Source organism: Molothrus aeneus, chromosome 29 (genome assembly GCF_037042795.1).
Source record: "Molothrus aeneus isolate 106 chromosome 29, BPBGC_Maene_1.0, whole genome shotgun sequence".
Classification (NCBI taxonomy): Eukaryota; Metazoa; Chordata; class Aves; order Passeriformes; family Icteridae; genus Molothrus; species Molothrus aeneus.
The window spans coordinates 2,991,318-3,016,643 of NC_089674.1; the positions used below are offsets into that span (position 1 = coordinate 2,991,318).

The 25,326-nt window shown below is 48.7% G+C and overlaps 1 protein-coding gene across 2 annotated transcripts in view; it reads right to left on the reverse strand.

The window, feature by feature from the left end:
- UNC5D (unc-5 netrin receptor D) overlaps positions 1 to 23,907 on the reverse strand; it is a 121,515-nt gene extending 97,608 nt beyond the window's left edge. The window contains exon 1 of one of the 2 annotated variants that reach the window (XM_066567468.1): positions 23,062 to 23,907. In XM_066567468.1, coding sequence (XP_066423565.1) covers positions 23,062 to 23,143 — 82 coding nt within the window. In that variant the 5' untranslated portion in view covers positions 23,144 to 23,907. The remainder of the gene's footprint in view (positions 1 to 23,061) is intronic. The other variant, XM_066567469.1, reaches the window with a different exon arrangement.
- Between the last annotated feature and the right edge of the window lie 1,419 nt (positions 23,908 to 25,326).

Consider the following 25,326-nt stretch of genomic DNA (forward strand, 5'->3'; position numbering starts at 1 on the left):
AACTCCCAGTGTGCCCAGTACAGCACCTCCAGTGTGCCCAGTACAGCAACTCCCAGTGTGCCCAGTACAGCACCCCCAGTGTGCCCAGTACAGCAGCTCCCAGCACTTCCAGTCTGCCCAGTACAGCAACTCCAGTGTGCCCAGTACAGCACCCATAGTGTGCCCAGTACAGCAACTCCAGTGTGCCCAGTACAGCAGTTCCAGCACCCCCAGTGTGCCCAGTACAGCAGTTCCCAGTGTGCCCAGTACAGCACCCCCAGTGTGCCCAGTACAGCACCCCCAGTGTGCCCAGTACAGCAGCCCCAGTGTGCCCAGTACAGCAGCCCCAGTGTGCCCAGTACAGCAACTCCAGTGTGCCCAGTACAGCAGCCCCAGTGTGCCCAGTACAGCAGTTCCCAGTCTGCCCAGTACAGCAGCCCCAGTCTGCACAGTACAGCAGCTCCCAACAGCTCCCAGCACTTCCAGTGTGCCCAGTACAGCAGCTCCAGCCTGCCCAGTACAGCAGTTCCCAGTGTGCCCAGTACAGCAGCCCCAGTGTGCCCAGTACAGCAGCCCCAGTGTGCCCAGTACAGCAGCCCCAGTGTGCCCAGTACAGCAGCTCCCCGTTGCTCTGGAGCCTCCCTCCCTCCCTCCCTCAGGCTCGCCCCGTCCAGCCCTGGAGCCCCACACCTGGCTCAGGTGGGCGCAGGAGCTCCCAGGGAGAGCCGGGAGTGAGGGACAAAAATGCCCCAGGAGCATCTGGGGTTGGACAGCACAGGAGTGGCCAGGGACACCTAAAATTGTAACAGGTGGTTGGAAAATGAAAGGTTCCTGATTGTTTGTGGGAACCCAGGACATTTCTGGAGGACTCCAGACCCTGGCAGGGGCTCAGAGCCCTTGGCACAGAGTCACAAACACCTGTGCCTTGGATTTCAGCCCATGGAAACAATTCCCAACTTTGTGTGAGGAGTTACAAGCCACAAGAGTCTGAGTAGAATAAGAGTTAACTTGTCACAGGGTGAAAAAGTAGAATTTTGGGGATTTAGGATGGGGGTTCAAGAGGCAAGATGGAGGAATCTGGGTGTGTCCCGTCCTTGTTCTCCTTCTTCTTCTTCTTCTTCTTCTTCTTCTTCTTCTTCTTCTTCTTCTTCTTCTTCTTCTTCTTCTTCTTCTTCTTCTTCTTCTTCTTCTTCTCTTTCTCCTCCTTCTCCTTCTCCTTCTCCTTCTCCTTCTCCTTCTCCTTCTCCTTCTCCTTCTCCTTCTCCTTCTCCTTCTCCTTCTCCTTCTCCTTCTCCTTCTCCTTTTCCTTCTCCTTCTCCTTCTTCTCCTCCATCTTCTGCTGTGTTGGTGGCATTTTTGGATTGGTTTAGAGCAGAGACAGACTGTCTAACACAGGTGATGGGTATTGGGAAGTTATTGTAAATAAAGCACAGGTAGTTCTTAGTATAAAAAGCCAACACCACCCCAAGGGCAGGGGCTGTGCCCCAGCCCGACCTGTTGGACAGATCTCAGCAGGTCAGAGAAAGAATGGAAGAGATGAGAGAAAATAAACAGCCTTGGAAAGCAGAACCGACCAATCTCAACTTCTTCTTCAGTCGTGGGGCTGGGAAAAAGAGACTTTTTAATACCTCGGGAGTCATCTCAACCACAGAAACCCGAGAATTGTTGTCTTGCAGTGATAACAATTAGCAGGATAACAATTACCCGGATAACAATTACCGGGATAACCACCCCGAGCCACCAGCCCGCCCCACCAAAGGCAAAATTCCCATTTTGGGGAAGCCTGCAGGGCTCTGCCTGATGGCTCCGTAATTCGCTGTCACCTCCACGTTCCCCACTTCACGGATTTCCAAATGACACCGGAATTGTGTTGTTTGCACTTTTAATCTTGTAAAAACCTCTCCGGCAGCCGCACACGTTCCACGGGGGAGGATTCCTAATTTATGTAAAGTATTACAGAAAATGATCTATATGACAGTTTGGTGTAAAATGCTAAATGCAAGTCATTACTCACTGAAGATAATTTGAGAGTATTGTGTCAGGGGAGACATTAGAGTGCAGAGGATAAAAAGTTGGAATAGGTATTCACATATTTATCCACATTTGCATAATCAACTGCAGGAGGTGGTGGCTTGTTCTCCTGGGCCCAACTAACACACAATGAACTCAACAGCAGCTGGGAAACTTTCCATTATTTCCCAAACCATCCACACAATTCCTGGGTTGAGGTGGGGTTTTTTTTGTGTTTTTGTGTGGGTTTTTTTGGGTTTTTTTGGGGTTTTTTTGGGTTTTTTTTTGTTTGTTTGTTTTTGTTTTTTTAAATTTTTGTTTGTCTGTTGGTGGGGGTGGTTTTTGGTTTTTGTTTGGTTTTGGGTTTTGTTTTTGCTTTTTTGGGGTTTTTTTGTTTTGTTTTGGGGTTTTCATTGTTGTTTTTTGAGGGTTTTTTGTTTTGTTCCGGGGTTTTTTTTGGTGTTGTTTTTTGAGTTTTTTGTTTTGTGTTTTGATTTTTCGGGTTTGTGGTTTTTTTTTTTTTGTTTGTTTTCCAAAGGCAGCTGCAGTTCCTATCCCAAAAAAAAAAGCCAATTCCTGAATTCTGCTGGTGTTTGGAAGCATCCAAAGCTGCTCCCAGCTGGCTGAGGGGATGGGGACGCTGCAAGGGCAGTTTGGTACCTGCTCAATGAAAACATTGATCCACTGCTCCAGCTCTGCACTGGGAGGATTCACCCCTCATCCTCTGGTGGGGAAAGGGGTCCCACATCTCCCCAGGGATGGGGAAGGGCTGGGGACAGGACAGGACAGAAGAGAACAGGACAGAGCAAAACAGAACAAAACAGAAGAGAACAGGACAGAACAGGACAGGACAGGACAGGACAGGACAGGACAGAACAAAGAACAGAACAGAACAGGACAGGACAGGAAAGAACAGAACAGGACAGAACAGGACAGAACAAAACAGAACAAAACAGAAGAGAACAGGACAGAACAGAACAGGACAGGACAGGACAGGACAGAACAGGACAGGACAAAACAGAACAAAACAGAACCGAACAAAGAACAGAACAGAACAGGACGGGACAGGAAAGAACAGAACAGAACAGAACAGAACAAAGAACAGAACAGAACAGGACAGGACAGAACAAAACAGGACAATCCTCATTTTTCCCTGGCTACCCATGGAACTGGGGGCTGTTCCTGTGGCTCTGCTGAGGTGGCTCCGTGCTGCCTTCCCCTGCCAGCCGGCACTTCCAGCCTCTCCTCTTCCAGGCAGAGTTATTGATTTTTAATTATTGTTATTTATTTTTTGGAAATCACACCTGTCCCACTGGAAACTGTCCCTTTTCCCCTCAGACTGGCACAGCAGCCCGAGCGCCTGAACTGCACCCCAAAGCACTCCCAGCCCAGCTGCAGAGCTGGATTTACACCAGAGAATATCAGATTTACACCAGAGAATATCAGATTTGCACCACAGAATATCATTGTCTTTCTCTGACCTGCTGAGATCTGTCCAGCAGGTCGGGTTGTGGCACAGTCCCTGCCCTTGGGGTGGTGTTGGCTTTTTAATCTAAGAAATGCCTGTGCTTTATTTACAATAACTTCCCAATACCCATCACCTGTGTTAGACAGTCTGTCTCTGCTCTAAACCAATCCAAAAGTGCCAACAACACAGCAGAAGATGGAGGAGAAGAAGAAGAAGAAGAAGAAGAAGAAGAAGGAGGAGGAGGAGGAGGAGGAGGAGGAGGAGGAGGAGGAGGACAGGACACACCCAGATTCCTCCATCTTGCCTCTTGAACCCCCATTCTAAATCCCCAAAATTCTACTTTTTCACCCTGTGACAAATTCACTGTCATTCCACTCAAACCCTTGTGGCTTGTAACTCCTCACACAAAGTTGGGAATTGTTTCCACGGGCTGAAATCCAAGGCACAGGTGTTTGTGACTCTGTGCCAAGGTCTCTGAGCCCCTGCCAGGGTCTGGAGCCCCCCAGGGCAGCCAGAGCAATGTCCTGGGCTCTGACACCCCAGGAACGTGCCTTGAGCTGTTTGATTTTCCAGCATCAGCCTCATTCCATGGTTATGACAATGGGAAGATGCCACCAGCTCACATCCCAGGCAGCAGACCGAGAACTTAATGTTACAACTCACTTTATAAGTGTTTTGACCAATCCCACAAAGCAAAAGCACATTGACAGTAGTTCTATCCAACCACTGTAAGCACAGGTACCTTTGGTTAAACAATGCCTGCTTATTTCAAATACAATCCCTGCTTGTGAGCCTTCAAACACAATGCTCAGAGCTCCATTATTAAGCTTAGAACTCCCTAATATCTCTCTAGATAAACTTTTCTGTAGCTTAGGGAGTTATTCTATATAAAAATAGAATAATATTCTATTCTAGACAAGTGTTAATACACAGACCATTGTTCTATTTGTTCTTACTTTTCTACTTCTTACATAATTTTTCTGCTGATCAATCTCATGGCTTCTGCTTAGCTCTAATCACAGTTCTGCAGTCTCTGAGCAGAACTTTCCCAAAACCCTCTGATTTTATGGATTTATAAAATCTGATTTTATGGATTCCCACACCCAGGGCCTGGCTCTGGGACACGGCATCAGCTGCTGGAGATTTGGGGGATTCCACGCCGGAATCTCCAGCTCTGCAACGGGGAGCAGCCAGAGCAGAGTCTCTGGGATTTGGTGCCCAAACCTGCTCTGGGATTCGGTGCCAAACCCCAAGCTGATTCCTGCCCCATCCCTGCTGTCAGAGGTGGGGTTGGGGCTTTTCCAGCAGGATTTGCAGAATTGCAGGATTTGCAGAATTCCAGCCTTGGCCAGGCCCTCCCTGCTGCGTCCCCCAGCAGGCCCGGAGCTCCCAGGGAGTCCCTCACAGAGATTTTCCCTGCTGGTGGATTCTAAAAGAACACGACAGAGGAGCTGCTCCGGTGCCGTGTGCAGGAGTCACCGTAAATTAAAAATTAAAAAAGTATTCAGCAGCTCCAGAAAGAGTTCAAGCCCATCTGTTCCTGTAAATTACCTTTTGTTCCTTTATCTTAATGGAACCATATGCCAGGGGCTGGGAGCTGACAGCTGAGGGCTCCTGTCTCCTGCTCGGGATCCACAATTAACACCGAGCTTTAATCAGCGCCTCGCACGCTCTGCACTCCCTGGCAGGGCTGGGGCAGAGCCCTGGGGACGATCCCAAGGTGTGATCAGGGAAATCTGCCTCTCCTGCACCCCTTCCTGCAGCTCCCCTTGCTTTGCTGCCTCACCGTCATTTATAACAAATCATTTCCATGAATCCACAACTATTCAAGTTCATTTGGAGTGTGTGAAGTTTCTGTGACGTCCCCCAATGAACCCGTGCTGGATTTGTGGAGCTCAAACAGCTCACCAGGATCATGGAGTGTTTTTAAAGGAATTGAGATGTAATAAATAAAAATTCATGTTGAATAGGTGGGTGAGGAACCCCTTGTTTTGCTGGTTCACTGTTGTTTATAACAAATAATTTCATGAATCCATAACAATTAAGTTGTTGTGGATTCATGAAATTATTATTATTATATAAAGTCCATTTGGAGTCCCTGAAGTTTCTGTGACATCCCCCAATGAACCTGTGCTGGATTTGTGCAGCTCCAGCAGCTCATGAGGACCACAGAGTGTTTTTAAAGGAACTGAGATGCAATAAATAAAAATTCATGTTGAATAGGTGGGTGAGGAACCCCTTGTTTTGCTGGCTCACATTTATAACAGTTAATTTTATGAATCCACAGCAATTAAAGCTCATTTGGAGTCCCTGCAGTTTCCATGACATCCCCCAATGAACCCGTGCTGGATTCATGGAGCTCCAACAGCTCATGAGGACCATGGAGTGTTTTTAAAGGAACTGAGATGAAATAAATAAAAATTCCCGTGGGATGGGTAGGGAACCCCTTGTTTTTCCGCCTCACTGTTATTTGTCACAGTTAATTTTACGAATCCACAACAATTAAAGCTCATTTGTAGTACCTGAAGTTTCTGTGACATCCCCCAATGAACCCATGCTGGATTTGTGGAGTTTCATCAGCTCATGAGGACCACGGAGTGTTTTTAAAGGAACTGAGATGCAATAAATAAAAATTCCTGTTGGATAGGTGACGAACCCCTTGTTTTACTGGCTCACTGTTATTTATAACAAATAATTTCATGAATCCACAACAATTAAAGCTCATTTGGAGTCCCTGAAGTTTCCATGACATCCCCCAATGAACCCGTGCTGGATTCTCTGTGATTTGTGCAGCTCCAGCAGCTCATGAGGACCACGGGGTGTTTTCCCAATTAACTGAGATGCAATAAATAAAGATTCCCGTGGGATGGGTGGGAACAGCACACACCTGACCGCCCTGGAGAGGCACAGATGGGGAATCTCCCCCAGCCCTGGCTGGGCTGAGCAGCCCCTGCACCCAGGCAGACAAAGGCAGGATTTGGGCACAGCCAGGCTCCCAAGGAATTCCAGCATCGCCCTCAGCTCTGACCCCCAGAACCACACACCAGGCCTGGCTTTAAGAACTAAAACCTAAACAACTTTCAAAAGAAACCCCAGGGGTTTGGCAATCTGGCCGTTTTGCTCGTTTTGTGGTTAAAATCCCACTCAGGAGACACAAAGATGGGCTCAGGCCAAACTGATCCCGCCATTTTCCCCCTGGAGGATGAGCTTCGATCCTGAGCGATGAAGGCTGGAAACCAGCGGGTGATAAGGGCAGCAGAGCACATCTCCCTCCTTAATCTCCCTCCAGGGTTTATCTCCTCACAGCCCAGCCAGGCTGGGTGATCCCAGGCCCAGCAGAGGCCGCTGAAATCGGCTGGAATTGGGAAATTGTCCCTGTCTGTCGCCTCCCCACCCCTGGCCTGCTTCCAGCCATTATTCGCCCTCAAATTGTGACATTTCCCAGCCTTATGAGTACCAAAAATGTCCCGGTTCCAGCCACTATTCACCCTCAAATTGTGACATTTCCCAGCCTTATGGGTACCAAAAACGTCCCGGTTCCAGCCACTATTCACCCTCAAATTGTGACATTTCCCAGCCTTATGGGTACCAAAAATGTCCCGGTTCCAGGCATTATTCGCCCTCAAATTGGGACATTTCCCAGCCTTGTGGGTACCAAAAATGTCCCGGTTCCAGGCATTATTCACCCTCAAAATGGGACATTTCCCAGCCTTAAGGAGCCAACAACGTTACAGGAGGAAAAAAAGTCAATCAGTGTGCAGCCACCCTCAAACCCAAACAAAAGGAAAACAAACAGAGGAACAAAAAAAACCACAAAAAAAAAACCCGGCAAACCAAACAAAAACCTCAAACACAAAACCTGGAATGAGGATTTATCCCAAAACCTGGGGCGAGGATTTACCCCAAAATCCAGGATGAGGATTTACCCCAATTGTCAGAACTTTCCCAGAGCCCAAACACACAATTTACAACCAAACTAAAATTAAAATAAAATTAAACTAAAATAAAAATTAATTTAAAAATAATTAAAAATTAAAGAAAAATTAAATAAAGATTTTAAAAAAAGATTGAATGAAAATTAAATAAAATAAACATTGAATAAAAATTGAATAAAAAATAAATAAAAATTAAATTAAATAAAAAATAAAGAAAAATTAAATAAAGATTTTTAAAAAAGATTGAATGAAAATTAAATGAAAATTAAATGAAAATTAAATGAAAATTAACCCTCTCCTCCTGAGGGGGACACGAATGTGCCCTCCCAGCACCAATGTGACACCTGGGTCACACAGAGCCCGGCAGGGATGAGCAGAGCCCTTGCTCCACCTCTCCTGTTTAATAATAATAATAATAATAATAATAATAATAATAATAATAATAATAATAATAATAATAATAATAATAATAATAATAGTAATAAATAACCTGCTTTTCCAGCAACACCCAGGCAGGAAGGGATGGAAGGAAACGTGAGGGGGAGCTCTGGGTGTCCACCCTCGGTGTCACCTCCAGCACAGAAATTATCAGCTCTGTAATTTTTTGAAGCATTTTTACTATTAAAGCCCGAAATATATTCAGAGCACCAAATGACACCTCCACTAAATGTGCTTTTCCAGCCCCTAGCCAAGTTTAAAAATAAACTTTGCATCTGTTAGCATTCTATTTCTGCATAAAAGAGAGCAGAACAAATCCTTATAATTTTAAAGATAAAATATTCCACTGAAGATAATGCCACCACTGCTGGGGAACTTCACAGCAGCCCAGAGTCCGTGCTGCAAACCCTTTTACGAGGCTTTAGTGCTTGGAAATGAAATTGGAAATGGGGAAGCACAGATTGCTTTGATTTGGGAAATTGTTGCCATTAAAGAGTTTACAAAGAAGCCGGTGCTGTCCCCGAGGTGTTGGGGGAAGAGCTCCCAAGTCCTCGTGAAAATCATTGATATTCCAGGGCTGCAGCAGGAAAAATCCCGTGCAGGTGACACGGGAGAGAGAGGCAGAGAGAGCTCAGTTCTGTGGATGGGAAAAGGGGAGAGGAGAGGAGAGGAGAGGAGAGGAGAGGAGAGGAGAGGAGAGGAGAGGAGAGGAGAGGAGAGGAGAGGAGAGGAGAGGAGAGGAGAGGAGAGGAGAGGAGAGGAGAGGAGAGGAGAGGAGAGGAGAGGAGAGGAGAGGAGAGGAGAGGAGAGGAGAGGAGAGGAGAGGAGAGGAGAGGAGAGGAGAGGAGAGGAGAGAGAGAGAAGAGAAGAGAAGAGAGAGAGAAGAGAAGAGAAGAGAAGAGAAGAGAAGAGAAGAGAAGAGAAGAGAAGAGAAGAGAAGAGAAGAGAAGAGAAGAGAAGAGAAGAGAAGAGAAGAGAAGAGAAGAGAAGAGAAGAGAAGAGAAGAGAAGAGAAGAGAGAGAGAAGAGAAGAAAGAAGAGAAGAGAAGAGAAGAGAGAAGAGAAGAGAAGAGAAGAGAAGAGAAGAGAAGAGAGAGAAGAGAAAAAGGAAAGAAAGAGAAGAAGAAAAAGGCAAAGGCAAAGGCCAGGACAGGACAGGAAAGGAAAGGAAAGGAAAGGGAAGGAAGGGAAGGAAGGGAAGGGAAGGGAAGGGAAGGGAAGGGAAGGGAAGGGAAGGGAAGGGAAGGGAAGGGAAGGGAAGGGAAGGGAAGGAAAGGAAAGGAAAGGAAAGGAAGAAGGAAAGGAAAGGAAAGGAAAAGGAAAGAAAGGAAAGGAAAGGAAAGGAAAGGAAAGGAAAGGAAGGAAAGGAAAGAAGAAAGAAAGGAAAGGAAAGGAAAGGAAAGAAAGGAAGGAAGGAAAGGAAAGGAAAGAAAGGAAAGGAAAGGAAAGGAAAGCTTTATTTGGAGCACTGGGTTCCCAGGCTCTGCAGGCACTGGAGCAGGTTTCCCAAATCCCTGTGTACACGGAATTGTCCCTCTCAATTTGCTCTGTGGCCCTGGCCTGGGCGATTGGCAGAGGGACCAAGGCAGGAGCGGGCACTCAGGAGCGAGGAGGCGCCTCAGGCAGACCCTGCTCCGCTCTGCAGCACCAAGGGCCCACGCCAGGACACACAGCAAGGCTTCCAACCAGCTGGAAATTGCTGCTCGCTGGAAACTCCTGACCCCGGTGAGATCAATTCCTGCAGGACCCATTGGGGAATCCAAATGAATCAAACCACCTCAGCTGACCTGACCTGCTCCGCTCTTTGCGTTGCTTTCCCAGGCTGTTTCTCCTGGCTGCCGACCTGAGAGTTCCCTTCCAGTGGGGGAGGGAAAAGCTCTGCAGCCACAGCAGAGCACAGAGAGAGAGGGCAAACACCTGGGCAGGCAGAGAGCGGGGTTTGGGAACAGGCAGATGCAGCTTGGGGTTTGGGGACATTGGGGTTTGGGAACAGGGAGATGCAGTGTGAAAAATGCCTGTTTTATGATTGGCTTTTCGCAAATATTCAAATGAATATTGTATGTGTTGTGTTGGAAAGTGATGCTGTATTAATTCTCTTAAGTAGTGTGTTAAATATAGTTGTAGGTTATAACATAATGTTAAAATAGAAACTGTGCTATGTAGGATACGTTTTTAAAGAAAGGACCAAGATAGCGGCCACAGGACACCTGAATCTTTCAGAGAAAGAGAATTTATTGCTCCATTATCAGAAGAAACGAACTTCTTCCCGCCTCGAAGGTGCTGTCAGGATTCAGAGGAAGCAGCTGACACTGCCCAGACAAAATCCTGTGTTTGAATGGAATTTATGCATCATGGATGAGGTGTATGAATGTGCAACAGGCTGCTGCTTTTAAGGGTTAATCCTCTGTTAATGTGGGCCCTTTTTTGGGCTTATTTTGCCCAGAAAGAGGTACCTGGACTGTCCATAACTCTTTGTTTTTATTGTCTCATATTGTCCTAATGCAAATTGTCCAAATTATTATTACTCTAGTTACATTACTATTTTTATAACCATTTTATTACTATTAAACTTTTAAAATTTTCAAAACAAGTGATTGGTGTTTTTCACACGCAGTTTTGGGGTTTGGGAACAGAGAAATGAAGTTTTGGGGTTTGGGAACAGGGAAATGGAGTTTGGGAACAGGGAAAATGCAGTCAAAGGTTTGGGAACAGGGAAAATGCAGTCTAAGGTTTGGGAACATTTGGGTTTGGGGGACAGGGAAATGAAGTTTTGGGGTTTGGGAAAAGGCAGTTTGGGGTTTGGGAACAGGGAAATGCAGTTTTGGGGTTTGGGAACTTTGGGGTTTGGGATCATTGGAGTTTGAGAACAAGGAGATGCAGTTTGGGGTTTGGGAACTTTGGGGTTTGGGAACTTTGGGGTTTGGGATCATTGGGGTTTGGGAACAGGGAAAATGCAGTTTTGGGGGTTGGGAACTTTGGGGTTTGGGAACAGGGAGATGCAGTTTGGGGTTTGGGAACTTTGGGGTTTAGGGACAGGCAGATGCAATTCTGGGGTTTGGGAACAGGGAGATGCAGTTTGGGGTTTGGGAACTTTGGGGTTTGGGATCATTGGGGTTTGGGATCATTGGGGTTTGGGAACAGGGAGATGCAGTTTGGGGTTTGGGATCATTGGGGTTTGGAATCATTGGGGTTTGGGAACAGGGAGATGCAGTTTGGGGTTTGGGATCATTGGGGTTTGGGATCATTGGGGTTTGGGAACTTTGGGGTTTGGGATCATTGGGGTTTGGGAACAGGGAGATGCAGTTTGGGGTTTGGGATCATTGGGGTTTGGGATCATTGGGGTTTGGGAACAGGGAGATGCAGTTTGGGGTTTGGGATCATTGGGGTTTGGGATCATTGGGGTTTGGGAACTTTGGGGTTTGGGATCATTGGGGTTTGGGAACAGGGAGATGCAGTTTGGGGTTTGGGATCATTGGGGTTTGGGATCATTAGGGTTTGGGAACAGGGAGATGCAGTTTTGGGGTTCAGGAACTTTGGGGTTTGGGAACAGGGAGATGCAGTTTGGGGTTTGGGATCATTGGGGTTTGGGAACTTTGGGGTTTGGGATCATTGGGGTTTGGGAACAGGGAGATGCAGTTTGGGGTTTGGGATCATTGGGGTTTGGGAACTTTGGGGTTTGGGATCATTGGAGTTTGAGAACAAGGAGATGCAGTTTGGGGTTTGGGATCATTGGGGTTTGGGATCATTGGGGTTTGGGAACAGGGAGATGCAGTTTGGGGTTTGGGAACTTTGGGGTTTGGGATCATTGGGGTTTGGGAACAGGGAGATGCAGTTTTGGGGTTCAGGAACTCTGGGGTTTGGGGTCCCCCTGGCCCTCCCAGCCCCGCTGCTCCTCAGGATGCCCCGGGGAAGCTCCGGTGAATCCCACGCTGGGTCAGACACAAACCCCCCTCAAGGGAGGTTTTCATCAGCAAATCCTTCCCCACTGACTGGGATTTCTCTCTCATTCGATCCTCTAATATTAAAGATGCTTTTGTGCTTTGAAGGTGTAAAATCAAGGACTTTGTTTCCAGGCAGAGCCTCCCTGCCAGAACTCAGATCCAGGAGGAAATTTCGGCGCTTCAAGCAGGTTGTTATTTTTTTTTAATATCCCCATCCATTAACAGAGCTAAATATTGATTGCCTTTTGACATGTTATTGATAAAACCACTTTTTTTTAATGCCATTTGTTCCCACAGACATCGCTCAGCTTTAAATTAAGCCCAAGGATTATTTCAATTATTTAAAATGGAATTATTAGTTAAATTACAAGAGGCAGCGATTTGAATTGTTATGGATAAATAAGGTCAACGAGTGTTTTAATTGGTTTTAATTTGTAGGTGCCAAACGTCCTCTCAGAGTAATGAGAAGAAAATGGATCCAGAGGTGAATTTTCAGCTTTTCACTGCTCTGACACTGCCCAGACCCAACCTCATCTTGAATTAAGTAATTGGCTCCTGGTACAGATAAAAGGGGCCCGGACAAGCACTCGATTTTCCCTTTTATCTTTTTTTAAGGACAATCGTTTGTTCTGCATTCAGAGCTGTGGTCATCCTCCCGCAGCATCACTGCTTTGAATGGGGAGATGGAGAGAGAAAAAATAACAACAAAACCAAGAGTTCAGGGCCAAAAAATAAACAAACAAAAAAACAAACTAACAAAAAAAAAAAACAAAAAAAAAACCCAAAAAAACCCAACAAAACCAAGAGTTCAGGGCCAAAAAATAAACAAACAAAAAAACCCAAAAAAAAAAAAACCAAAAACCCCAAAAAAACCCAACAAAACCAAGAGTTCAGGGCCAAAAAATAAACAAACAAAAAATCAATCAAACAAAAAAAAACCAAAAAAAAAAACCCAAAAAAAACCCCAAAAAAACCAACAAAACCAAGAGTTCAGGGCCAAAAAATAACAAAAAAAAACCCCAAAAAGAACCCCCCAAAAAACCCTCCAAAAAATAACAACGAAACCAAGAGTTCAGGGCCAAAAAATTACCAAAAAACCAAAATAAAACAACAACAAAACCAAGAGTTCAGGGCCAGAGCAGCTGCAGGAATTGGCTTTTCCAGGGCTGAGCTTGGAAAGGTTTCGCTCCCTCTGGCCATCAATAATTGCTCTGCTCTGGCCCAGCAGCTTTAACCTGAAAATCAGCTGGCCCAGGGCTGGGGTCTGCTGTGTGCAGAGGCTTTCTGTGCCTTTTATTGACCCAAAAACCAAATTTCTGTGCCTTTTATTGACACCAAACCCAGGTTTCTGTGCCTTTTATTGACAGAAAAACCAGATTTCTGTGCCTTTTATTGACCCAAAAACCAAATTTCTGTGCCTTTTATTGACAGAAAACCAGATTTCTGTGCCTTTTATTGACAGAAAAACCAGATTTCTGTGCCTTTTATTGGCACAATAAACCAGATTTCTGTGCCTTTTATTGACACAAAACCCAGATTTCTGTGCCTTTTATTGACAGAAAAACCAGATTTCTGTGCCTTTTATTAACACAAAAACCCAGATTTTTGTGCCTTTTATTGACACCAAACCCAGCCCTGGCACAGTTCCTGGTGGTGACTCCAACACTCAGCCTGCCCCTGACAAACACCCCAGGAAAATGTCACCATAAATCACCATCATAAATCACACAAAAATCAGCTTTCTGTGCCTTTTATTGACCCAAAACCCAGATTTCTGTGCCTTTTATTGACAGAAATACCAAATTTCTGTGCCTTTTACTGACACCAAACCAGTTTTCTGTGCCTTTTATTGACATAAAACCAACTTTCTGTGTCTGTTATTGACCCAAAACCCAGCTTTCTGTGCCTTTTATTGACACCAAACCCAGCCCTGGCACAGTTCCTGGTGGTAACTCCAAACACCCTATGAAAGTATCACCATAAATCACCATCCTAAATCATACAAAAATCAGTTTTCTGTGCCTTTTATTGACCCAAAAAACAAATTTCTGTGCCTTTTATTGACCCAAACCCCAGCTTTCTGTGCCTTTTATTGACCCAAAACCCAGATTTCTGTGCCTTTTATTGACACAAATACCAAATTTCTGTGCCTTTTATTGACACCAAACCCAGCCCTGGCACAGTTCCTGGTGGTAACTCCAAACACCCCATGAAAATATCACCCTAAATCACCAAAATTGCCATTTCCTGCAGGTTTTACAGCCAGAGATTCCCCAGGAGCTGCCTGGGTTGCTCAGGACACCTTCCAGGTTAAATAAAGAGCAAAAAAAAACCTCGAGAGCTTGCAGAAACGCAGCGTGGCCACCAGCACCCATAAAACATTTTAAGTGAGCACTCATTTAATCACAACCTTTGGCACTCCCAGCTCCCTGGAACAGCAGATTCAGCTCCGTTCCAGATTTACCTGGTTCACACTCACCCAGGGGAGCCTCTTGCCTGAGAAAAGTTTTTAAAACCAGACCCAAACCTGCTGCGTTTCAGCCCAAATGTTCCTTCTGCATCCCTGAGCCAAAGCCACCTTGTCAAGTGGGGTTTGGTTGGTTTTTTTTTCACTGAATAATTTTAATTTTAGTTTTAATTTTAATTTTTTTTAAAGGGATTAATTTTTTTTCAGGGATTATCTGAAAATGCCACTTGAAAAGAGGAGGGGAAAGCCACGAATGGGGGGGAAAAGGAATTAAAAAAGGAGGAAAGGGAAAGGGAAAGGGAAGGGGAGGGAAGGGAAGGGGAGGGAAGGGGAGGGAAGGGGAGGGAAGGGGAGGGAAGGGAAGGGAAGGGAAGGGAAGGGAAGGGAAGGGAAGGGAAGGGAAGGGAAGGGAAGGGAAGGGAAGGGAAGGGAAGGGAAGGGAAGGGAAGGGAAGGGAAGGGAAGGGAAGGGAAGGGAAGGGAAGGAAAGGAAAGGAAAGGAAAGGAAAGGAAAGGAAAGGAAAGGAAAGGAAAGGAAAGGAAAGGAAAGGAAAGGAAAGGAAAGGAAAGGAAAGGAAAGGAAAGGAAAGGAAAGGAAAGGAAAGGAAAGGAAAGGAAAGGAAAGGAAAGGAAAGGAAAGGAAAGGAAAGGAAAGGAAAGGAAAGGAAAGGAAAGGAGGAAAAAGGAAAGGCAAGGCTTGCTGGGGACCTCGTGCTCCTGTGGGGTTCCCTGAGTGCTGCAGACGTCTGGGGAGCAGGATTTGGGAGGATTATTGCTGGGAGATTTCCTTAAGACGCGATTATTCTGCAAAGGCTTTTTCTCCTCTGTTAAATTCCACGGTAACTGCTTGGAATCACTGGGGTTTTTATTTTCCTTTATTTTCCTCTTTTCCTTCCTTCCTTCCTTCCTTCCTTCCTTCCTTCCTTCCTTCCTTCCTTCCTTCCTTCCTTCCTTCCTTCCTTCCTTCCTTCCTTCCTTCCTTTCCTTTTTCCTCCTTCCCTTCCCTTCCCTTCCCTTCCCTTTTTGATGAAATGCTTTCTTCTATTCTTTAGTTTTAGTTTTAGTTTTTTCATTTTCAAGGTTTCCCCAGCTCAGAGAACATTTCCCTGCAGAAGTGATGCCTTAAATTCCAGCTTTTCTATTTTTTTATATTCTTTGATGCTTTAGTAACTCTGAGCTTTGTGTTTGCAAGTTCTCTTCCAAGGATGGGGAGAAAATAATTCCTTTTCCAGCTTGGGACCAACTCCAGGCCCAAAAAAAGTGTAAATTACTGAATTGAAGAGAAAAAAAAACAAACAAGCAGGATGGGACTTGATAACCTAAAGCTGTAATTAGATAATTAACTCCAATATGCAAATGGAGCAGAACTTATAAAAGTGACGGACTCTGTGACCAGTTGTGCAAAATTACCCACAGCAAAAAAAAAAAAAAAAAAAAAATTAATTAATTAATTAATCAGGGGTGATGATGTCAAAGTGTAATTAAGGGTAATTCCCTGCATGGAAATTCCTAGAAGTATTTGGCACTGAACAATGTTGGGCAAGTCGCTGGACTTAATAAAAATCTCCTAATTAAGAACATTTTTGAGTGGTTTAAAAGGCCAGGAAAGGGTGGGTGGGCAGGGGAAGGTGAAGGAAGCCTTCATCAGCTTTGTGCAGGTAAATTCCAGGTGCTCAGGCACCTCTGCCTGCTCCAAAAAGGGATTTACTGGGGGGACCTGAGGGGACAAAAAAAGGGATTTATTAGGGGGGTGATGGGACACAAAAAGCACTGAACAATACTGGGCAAGTCGCTGGACTTAATAATTAAAATCTCTTAATTAAGAACATTTTTGAGTGGTTCAAAAGGCCAGGAAAGGAGACCTTCATCACCTTTGTGCAGGTAAATTCCAGGTGTTCAGGCACCTCTGCCTGCTCCAAAAAGGGATTTACTGGGGGCAACTGAGGGGGCAAAAAAAGAGATTTTTTGGTGGAAACAGAGGGGACACAAAAAGGGATTTTTGGTGGAAACTGAGGGGACAGAAAAAGGGATTTTTGGTGGAAACTGAGGGGACAGAAAAAGGGATTTTTGGGGGGAGTTGAGGGGATAAAAAATGTCATTTATTGGGGGGAGCTGAGGGGACACAAAAAGGGATTTTTGGTGGAAACTGAGGGGACAGAAAAAGGGATTTTTTGGTGGAAACTGAGGGGAACAAAAAGGGATTTTTGGTGGAAACTCATGGGACACAAAAAGGGATTTTTTGGTGGAAACTGAGGGGACACAAAAAGGGATTTTTGGTGGAAACTGAGGGGACAGAAAAAGGGATTTTTGGGGGGAGTTGAGGGGACACAAAAAGGGATTTTTGGGGGGGAGTTGAGGGGACACAAAATTTGATTTTTTGGTGGAAACTGAGGGGACACAAAAAGGGATTTTTTGGTGGAAACTGAGGGGACAGAAAAAGGGATTTTTGGGGGGAACTGAGGGGACACAAAAAGTGATTTTTGGTGGAAACTGAGGGGACAGAAAAAGGGATTTTTGGGGGGAGTTGAGGGGATAAAAATGTCATTTCTTGGGGGGAGCTGAGGGGACACAAAAAGGGATTTATTGGGGGGAACTGAGGGGACACAAAAAGGGATTTTTGGTGAGGGGACACAAAATGTGATTTTTTGGTGGAAACTGAGGGGACCCAAAGCCTCCCCACCCCCTGCCCTGAGCCCCACGTGGCACAAGCAGAGCATTAAAAGTATAAATAAATAGCAAATGAAGCATTTCTGGTTCGAGGCACAGGAATGGGACCATCTGCTCCAGCAGCATCCCAGAGCCTCCGAAACAGCAGCCTCTGGTGTCAACATCCTGCTCCTTCCCTCCTCCCCACCTTCCACCAGAAGCAGGGCTAAAAATACAGAAAATGCACGGCCAGGGGCCCCCGGGGCTCTTTGGCGCTGTGATTTTCCATCTTGGCATAAATCACATTATTTGTGAGTGGAAAACGCGCCCTGACAAAGGGTCAGCGCTCGAAGCCAGAGCAGATATTCCTGCCCAAAGCCAGGCCTTGCCACTTTTTCTCTCTGAATTCCCTCCCAAATTCTGTCACAGCACAAACACAGAGAAAATCCAGGATTGAGCAGAACCCCTGACACAATGATTCCACTCCTGACACCCAGCTTTGCTCTCCACACCCCAAATTCCTCCAAATCTGGAGGAAATAATCCTTGTTCCAAAACCTGAGTGCCCCAAAAAGCTCCAGACCTGCAGCACACCCTGGGAGATGGGGAATGGGGAGGGAGCTCATTCCTTGCAAGGTTGAAATAATTTTTTTTTTTTAAATGAAATTCAATAATATAAACTTAAATAATATAAATATAAATATAAAATAAAGGTTGAAATAAAATTTTAAAAAATGAAAATCGATAATATAAATACAGAGCCCCCAAATTCATGTGGTTTGGAGGAAATAATCCTTGTTCCAAAGCCTGAGTGCCCCAAAAAGCTCCAGACCTGCAGCACACCCTGGGAGATGGGGAATGGGGAGGGAGCTCATTCCCTGAGAGGTTAAAATAAAATTATAAAAATAAAATTCAATAATATAAATACAGAGCCCCCAAATTCCTCCAAATTTGGAGGAAATAATCCTTGTTCCAAAGCCTGAGTGCCCCAAAAAGCTCCAGACCTGCAGCACACCCTGGGAGATGGGGAATGGGGAGGGAGTTTGTTCCCTGGGAGGTTGAAATAAAATTTTTAAAAGAAAATGAAATTCAATAATATAAATATTGATGGGGAAAGCCCACACGAGGCACTGCAGGGGAGTGGGAGGACAGCTGGGAGCAGAGCTTGTGGTTGTTATTTTAATGAACATTTCATCCTAACAAGACCAAAATACAGAAAATACAGAAAATACAGAAATTCCTGCATGGAGCAGAGCCAGGAGAGGCTCCAACAGCTCCAGGTCCTGCCTGGGTTTGTGTTCATCCCGTGCCAAGCCCAGGGCTGGGTGATCAATACCCAGCTGGGCTATTGGTAACACCTGGAGAGCAGATCAGTCACCCCAGGGGCGGTATTGATTAGCCTGTGGTAGTATTGATACCAGCCTGTGGTAGTATTGATATCAGCATGTTTTGTTATTGATATTAATCTGTGTTATTATTGATATTAGCCTGTGTTATTATTGATATTAGCTGTGTTATTACTGATATTAACCTGTGTTATTGTTGATATTAGCATGTTTTATTATTGATATCAGCATGTTTTATTATTGATATTAACCTGTGTTATTATTGATATTAGCCTGTGTTATTATTGATATTAGCTGTGTTATTACTGATATTAACCTGTGTTATTATTGATATTAACCTGTGTTATTATTGATATCAGCCTGTTTTATTATTGATATTAATCTGTGTTATTATTGATATTAACCTGTGTTATTACTGATATTAGCCTGTACTATTACTGATATCAACCTGTATTATTACTGATATTAGTCTGTGTTATTATTGATATTAGCCTGTATTATTACTGATATTAGCCTGTGTTATTATTGATATTAACCTATGTTATTACTGATATTAACCTGTGTTATTACTGATATTAACCTGTGTTATTACTGATATCAGCTTGTATAACTACTGATATCAGCCTGTGTTATTACTGATATTAACCTATGTTATTACTGATATTGACCTGTGTTATTATTGATATCAGCTTGTATAACTACTGATATCAGCCTGTGTTATTATTGATATTAACCTATGTTATTACTGATATTAACCTGTGTTATTACTGATATTAACCTGTGTTATTATTGATATCAGCCTGTATAATTACTGATATCAGCCTGTGTTATTATTGATACAGGACCTGCGCCCTCAGCTGGGGCTGGCACAGCAGAAATGTCCCACCAGGAGCTGCTGAACATCCCCCAAATTGCCCAAAACTGCCCCAAACCAGCACGAATGGGCACAGCCAAGGAACAGCCGCCCCTGGAGTGGCACTGCCCCAAACCCCAGCCCCTTTAGGACGAACAATTGGGGGTGCATCCAATTCCCATCGTTAAACTCAGGACAAAAGGGCCAATCCGGGCACCCCCGCCCTGCCCTCACTGCCAGGCTCATCCCCGCACCAGCACAAGTTGCTGGTTTTACCCAAACCCAGCTTGGTTTCTCTAGGGAATTTTTTTATTTCTTTGTCCTGCTGGACAGCTCTGCTGTAAGCACGCAGAGATCAGAGCTTCTCACAGCCAAAAAAAAAAAAAAAACAATTAAAACCTCCCCAAATCCATGGGAACGCTCGGAGATCTCTGCTCCAGCAGCTCCCTGCCCACAGAGCCGCCCCAATCCTTGGGTGCCTTCGTTTCATCAGCACGAAGATCCCCAAACGATGCTCGTTTAGCACCAAACCGAGCAGGAAAATCCCCAAACGATGCTCGTTTAGCACCAAACCCAGCCGGATCTCTGTGATGCGAGGCACAGCTCGGAGATGCAGCAGGGAATTCACAGAACTCAGACGTCTCCATTCAGAAACGTGCGGCTCAGAATGAGTTTGGAGGCATCAGTGAGGTAATAAATATTAGTGACTCTCTCCTCCAGTTACCAGCCCTGTCAGGGCAATTTTTTCCTGTAAAAACACAAGCCCAGAGGTATCCATGGATATTCATTCCAACAGATTTCAAACGCCGTGCCAGGGGTTTCTACAACCGCTCCATTTGTCTTTAATCCCCGCTCAGAACAGAGATCTGAGCACAATCTGTCTCTGAGGCAGCTTTGAGACAACTTCATAAACCAAAACCTCCCAGCTCCGGGCTTGGAGCTGAGCTTTAACTGCTCCAGCCACCAAAGTGCCCAAAAATCACTGTTCTGCCTCAAAACCATGCCCAAAGCCCTGCCGCAGCCCAGAACTCCAAATCTCCAACCTGAGCTTTAATTAAAGAGCTGGAATTTGTTGCTTGGCAGCGCCAGGAGCATCCTCCAGCCCCGTGGTGTGAAATTCCAGCTCCTGAGCTGGAGCTGCCCGAGGTTCCCAGGTGGGAGGCGCAGGGGGCACCGAGCAAAGCACAATAAAAACCAGGAATTCTTGTTTTCCATTCCACTCTCGTCATTTATTTCACTGCCCTCTAAACTGGTGGGGTTTTGTGGGTTGGTTGAGGTTCTTTTCCTCACCCAAAACACCCCCCAAAAAAGCACATTTTGGCTGTTACACAAAATCCTCCTGGCTTCGCCTTTGCTGGAGCCAGTTCAGGGAGAGGTGAGGGGGCCAGGGAGGCTCCAGGGAGACACAAGCCCGTGGCTCCACCTGAGGATGGGCTCCCCTACTGGGGCTGTATTTTTCCTCACCCAAAACACCCCCAAAAAAGCACATTTTGGCTGTTACACAAAATCCTCCTGGCTTCGCCTTTGCTGGAGCCAGTTCAGGGAGAGGTCCGGGCAGGTGAGGGGGCCAGGCAGGATAACAAAACCCAGGAATTCTTATTTTCCATTCTGCTCTGGGTATTTATTTCACTGCCCTCTAACTGGTGGGGTTCTGGGGGTTGATTTGGGGTTTTTTCCCTCCCCCAGAAGGGCACATTTTGGCTGTTACACAAAATCCTCCTGGCTTTGCCTCTGCTGGAGCCAATTCAGGGAGAGGTGAGGGGGCCAGGGAGTAAAACAAAACCCAGGAATTCTTGTTTTCCGTTCTACTCTCGTCATTTATTTCACTGCCCTCTAAACTGGTGGGGTTCTGGGGGTTGGTTGAGGCTCTTTTCCTCACCCAAAACACCCCCCAAAAAAGCACATTTTGGCTGTTAAATCCTCCTGGCTTCGCCTTTGCTGGAGCCAATTCAGGGAGAGGTCCGGGCAGGTGAGGGGGCCAGGGAGGATAACAAAACCCAGGAATTCTTATTTTCCATTCTGCTCTGGGTATTTATTTCACTGCCCTCTAACTGGTGGGGTTCTGGGGGTTGATTTGGGGTTTTTTCCCTCCCCCAGAAGGGCACATTTTGGCTGTTACACAAAATCCTCCTGGCTTTGCCTCTGCTGGAGCCAATTCAGGGAGAGGTGAGGGGGCCAGGGAGTAAAACAAAACCCAGGAATTCTTGTTTTCCGTTCTACTCTCGTCATTTATTTCACTGCCCTCTAAACTGGTGGGGTTCTGGGGGTTGGTTGAGGTTCTTTTCCTCACCCAAAACACCCCCAAAAAAGCACATTTTGGCTGTTAAATCCTCCTGGCTTTGCCTTTGCTGGAGCCAGTTCAGGGAGAGGTGAGGGGGCCAGGGAGGCTCCAGGGAGACACAAGCCCGTGGCTCCACCTGAGGATGGGCTCCCCTACTGGGGCTGTATTTTTCCTCACCCAAAACACCCCCAAAAAAGCACATTTTGGCTGTTACACAAAATCCTCCTGGCTTTGCCTCTGCTGGAGCCAATGCAGGGAGAGGTCCGGGCAGGTGAGGGGGCCAGGGAGTAAAACAAAACCCAGGAATTCTTATTTTCCATTCTGCTCTGGGTATTTATTTCACTGCCCTCTAACTGGTGGGGTTCTGGGGGTTGGTTGAGGTTCTTTTCCTCACCCAAAACACCCCCCAGAAGGGCACATTTTGGCTGTTACACAAAATCCTCCTGGCTTTGCCTTTGCTGGAGCCAATGCCGGGAGAGGTGAGGGGGCCAAGGAGGCTCCAGGGAGGCTCCAGCCCGTGGCTCCACCTGAGGATGGGCTCCCCTACAGAGAGCAGAGCCCATAAATTTCCAAAGGAAATGAAAGGAAATCCAAAGGAAAACGGAAGCGCGGACACCACGGAGGCGCAAAGGGAGAGCTCGGCTGCCAGGAGCTGCAAAGCTGCGAGGATCGCTGCGCTGTGCAGGCAGCAGCGCCGGTGCTGAACATCACAGAGATGCTCACCGCAGCAGGTCCCTTCCTCCAAAGGCAGGACAGAGCCCCGCCCGCACATCCCCGCACCTCCAGCGCTCGGAGAAGCCCCGGCAGCCCCGCCGAGGGTGCGGGACCCCGAGGGTGCGGTGCGGGCTGCTGGCATCGTCTGCTGGGTGCCCTGAAGAGTTGACTGCCCTCCGGTGATTCACCAGCGAAAAGTTCAATAAAATCACCAAAAAAAAAAGGACTCGGAGCGTCTCCAGTGCCTGCCTGGTACACGGGAAACGGATCCACCCGCGTGTGCGCATCGGCCGGAGGCACCCGGGGGAGAGACCGAGCCCCCCGAGCCCGTCCCGGGACAGCCCGAGCGGGTCCCTGAGCCCGTCCCGGGACACCCGAGCGGTGTCCGGGCCCCGAGGCAGCCCCGGCCCCGCGGGATGCCCGCGGCTGCTGCCCCGCACAGCGCGGAGCGCTCCGAGCGCGGAGCCGCAGCTGCGGGGATGCGCTGAGCCCCAGGGAGCGGAACGGCCGCGATCACCCCGAGACCTCGGCCAGGATCGCCCCGAGACCACCCCGGGACCACGGCCGGGACCACCCCGGGACCATCCCGGAACCACGGCCGGGATCGCCCCGAGACCACCCCGGGACCACGGCCGGGATCATCCCGGGACCACCCCAGAACCACGGCCAGGGTCACGCCGGGACCACGGCCGGGACCCCCGGCGCCGTCGCCCGCGGAGCCCAGGGCAGTGCGGGTGTTTCTCCGGGAGATGGGATGAGGATGTTCCTCGCACAGGGAGGATGCGGGTGTTTCTCCCGGCGCTGGGATAGCGGATGTTTTTCCCGGCGCTGGGACAGCCGATGTTTTTCCCGGCGCGTCCCCACCATCCCCTGCATCGCGCATCTCCCGCTCCGCCATCCTCGGGCGCTCCCCCCGCCCCGCAGCAACCGGTGGGACCCCCGCACCCCAGAGCCGCCCTGGGGAGGGCAGGACGAGCCCCGCTTACCTCGCAGCGCGGCCGTGCAGCCGCACAGCCCCAGCAGCAGCAGCAGCAGCCACCGGTGCAGGCGCGGGGCTCCTCCGCCCATGCTGAGCCCGCAGCGCCGGGGACGGAGCCGGGGATGGAGCCGGGAACGGAGCCGGGGATGCAGCCGGGAACGGAGCCGGGGATGCGGAGCACCGGGATGCGGAGCCAAGGATGGAGAACCGGGATACGGATCCCCGGGATGCGGAACCAGAGATAGAGCTGCGGGATGCGGAGCACCGGGATATGAAGCCCCGGGATGCAGAGTCGGGGATGGAGCTGCGGGATCTGGAGCCCCGGGATGCGGAGCCGGGGATGGAGCCCCGGGATGCGGAACCAGAGATGGAGCTGCGGGATGCGGAGCACCGGGATATGAAGCCCCGGGATGCAGAGCACCGGGATCTGGAGCCCCGGGATGCGGAGCCAAGGATGGAGAACCGGGATACGGATCCCCGGGATGCGGAACCAGAGATAGAGCTGCGGGATGCGGAGCACCGGGATATGAAGCCCCGGGATGCAGAGTCGGGGATGGAGCTGCGGGATCTGGAGCCCCGGGATGCGGAGCCGGGGATGGAGCCCCGGGATGCGGAACCAGAGATGGAGCTGCGGGATGCGGAGCACCGGGATATGAAGCCCCGGGATGCAGAGCACCGGGATCTGGAGCCCCGGGATGCGGAGCCGGGGATGGAGCTGCAGGATGCTGAGCCCCGGGATGCGGATCAGAGCTCCAGCCGGAGAATCAGCCGGGCTTTCGGGCGGTGTTGGGGGGTTTTGCCCGCCCCTCTCCCCTCGCTGCTCGGCTCCCGGGGATGCGGGCTCCGCTCCCCGCTCCGGCCGCCGCCGACTCCGGGGCCGCGGCGCGCGCCCGCATCACTAATGAGCCGCCCCTCCCCCCGCAGCCAATTAGGGGCGCGCGGGGCGGGGCCTGACGGCGGCGCGCGCGCAGGTGCGGGGGGGGGATGGGGGGGATGGGGACACGCGACATCACACACACCCCCCCCCCGGCCCTTCCCCCAAAGTGCGGCGGGGGAGGGGCACACGGGACAGCTGGGACACGCCCAGGTGTGCGGGATGGGGACACGCCCAGGTGTGCTGGGACACGCCCAGGTGTGCGGGATGCGGACACGCCCAGGTGTGCTGGGACACGCCCAGGTGTGCGGGATGCGGACACGCCCAGGTGTGAGCTGGGACACGCCCAGGTGTGCGGGATGGGGACACGCCCAGGTGTGAGCTGGGACACGCCCAGGTGTGCGGGATGGGGACACGCCCAGGTGTGAGCTGGGACACGCCCAGGTGTGCGGGATGCGGACACGCCCACACTGTCCCTACACCCGGGGGTGCGGGACCCACCAGCCCCAGCCCGGGAGAGCCGCTGGAAGCAGCCCCGAGGTTCCCCCGCAGCCCCGAGGCCAGGCTGTGCCACCCGGCTGTGCCACCCGGCTGTGACACCCGGCTGTGACACCAAGCGTGGCCCTGCGCCCTCCCTGCCCCTCTCCAGGTTGCTCCACCCTTTAACCTCCCACATTTGCACCCAAACCCCTCAAATCCCATCCCTGTGCCCAGGATCAGGATGAAAACCCCCCGAGCCCACCCGTCCGTTCTGGGCTGTTGTTATCAATATTGCAGGGGGGCTGTGATCCAAAATTCTGTTTCTTGCCCGCAGCAGCAGCAGCAGCAGCAGCAGCAGCATTTCCCCTCCCCCAGCTAATTGCACTTCAATATTTTTATATTTTTATCACACACCTGATCGGGACGCTCCTCAAGGGTCCAAGGCCGGGAACTCCCGGCTGTGCCCGAGTGGAGCCACCACGGCTGCTCTGGATAAATCCAGCCAGGGAGAGGTTGGGAAGCAGAGGCAGCGCCTGGATTGGGAATTGTGGCCATGAAGAACAGCAGCTCTGCGGGGCTCTGCCCTTGGATCCAGCCAGGACACAGGATTTGGGCAATTGATGGTGTTTTCTTTCCAGTGGGCAGAGGGGGAGAGGAAAGGGGCAAAGCCAGGGGGAATCTGGTGTGTCAGAGCTGTGTGGGACACAAACCCTGCAGGAACGGGGCAGGGGAAGGCACAAAATGGGATTTGTGGCTCAGGAGTGGAGATTCCCTCAGCTCAGGGCAGGAACAGCCAGGCCCTGTTTGCCTGCAGGGAATTCTGGCTGGGGAAGGGGAGCACGGCGGAATTCCTGGCCAAGGTGTTGCAGTTTGGAATCCATTCCCCTTTTAGTTTGGAAATCAACTCCATTTCCATCA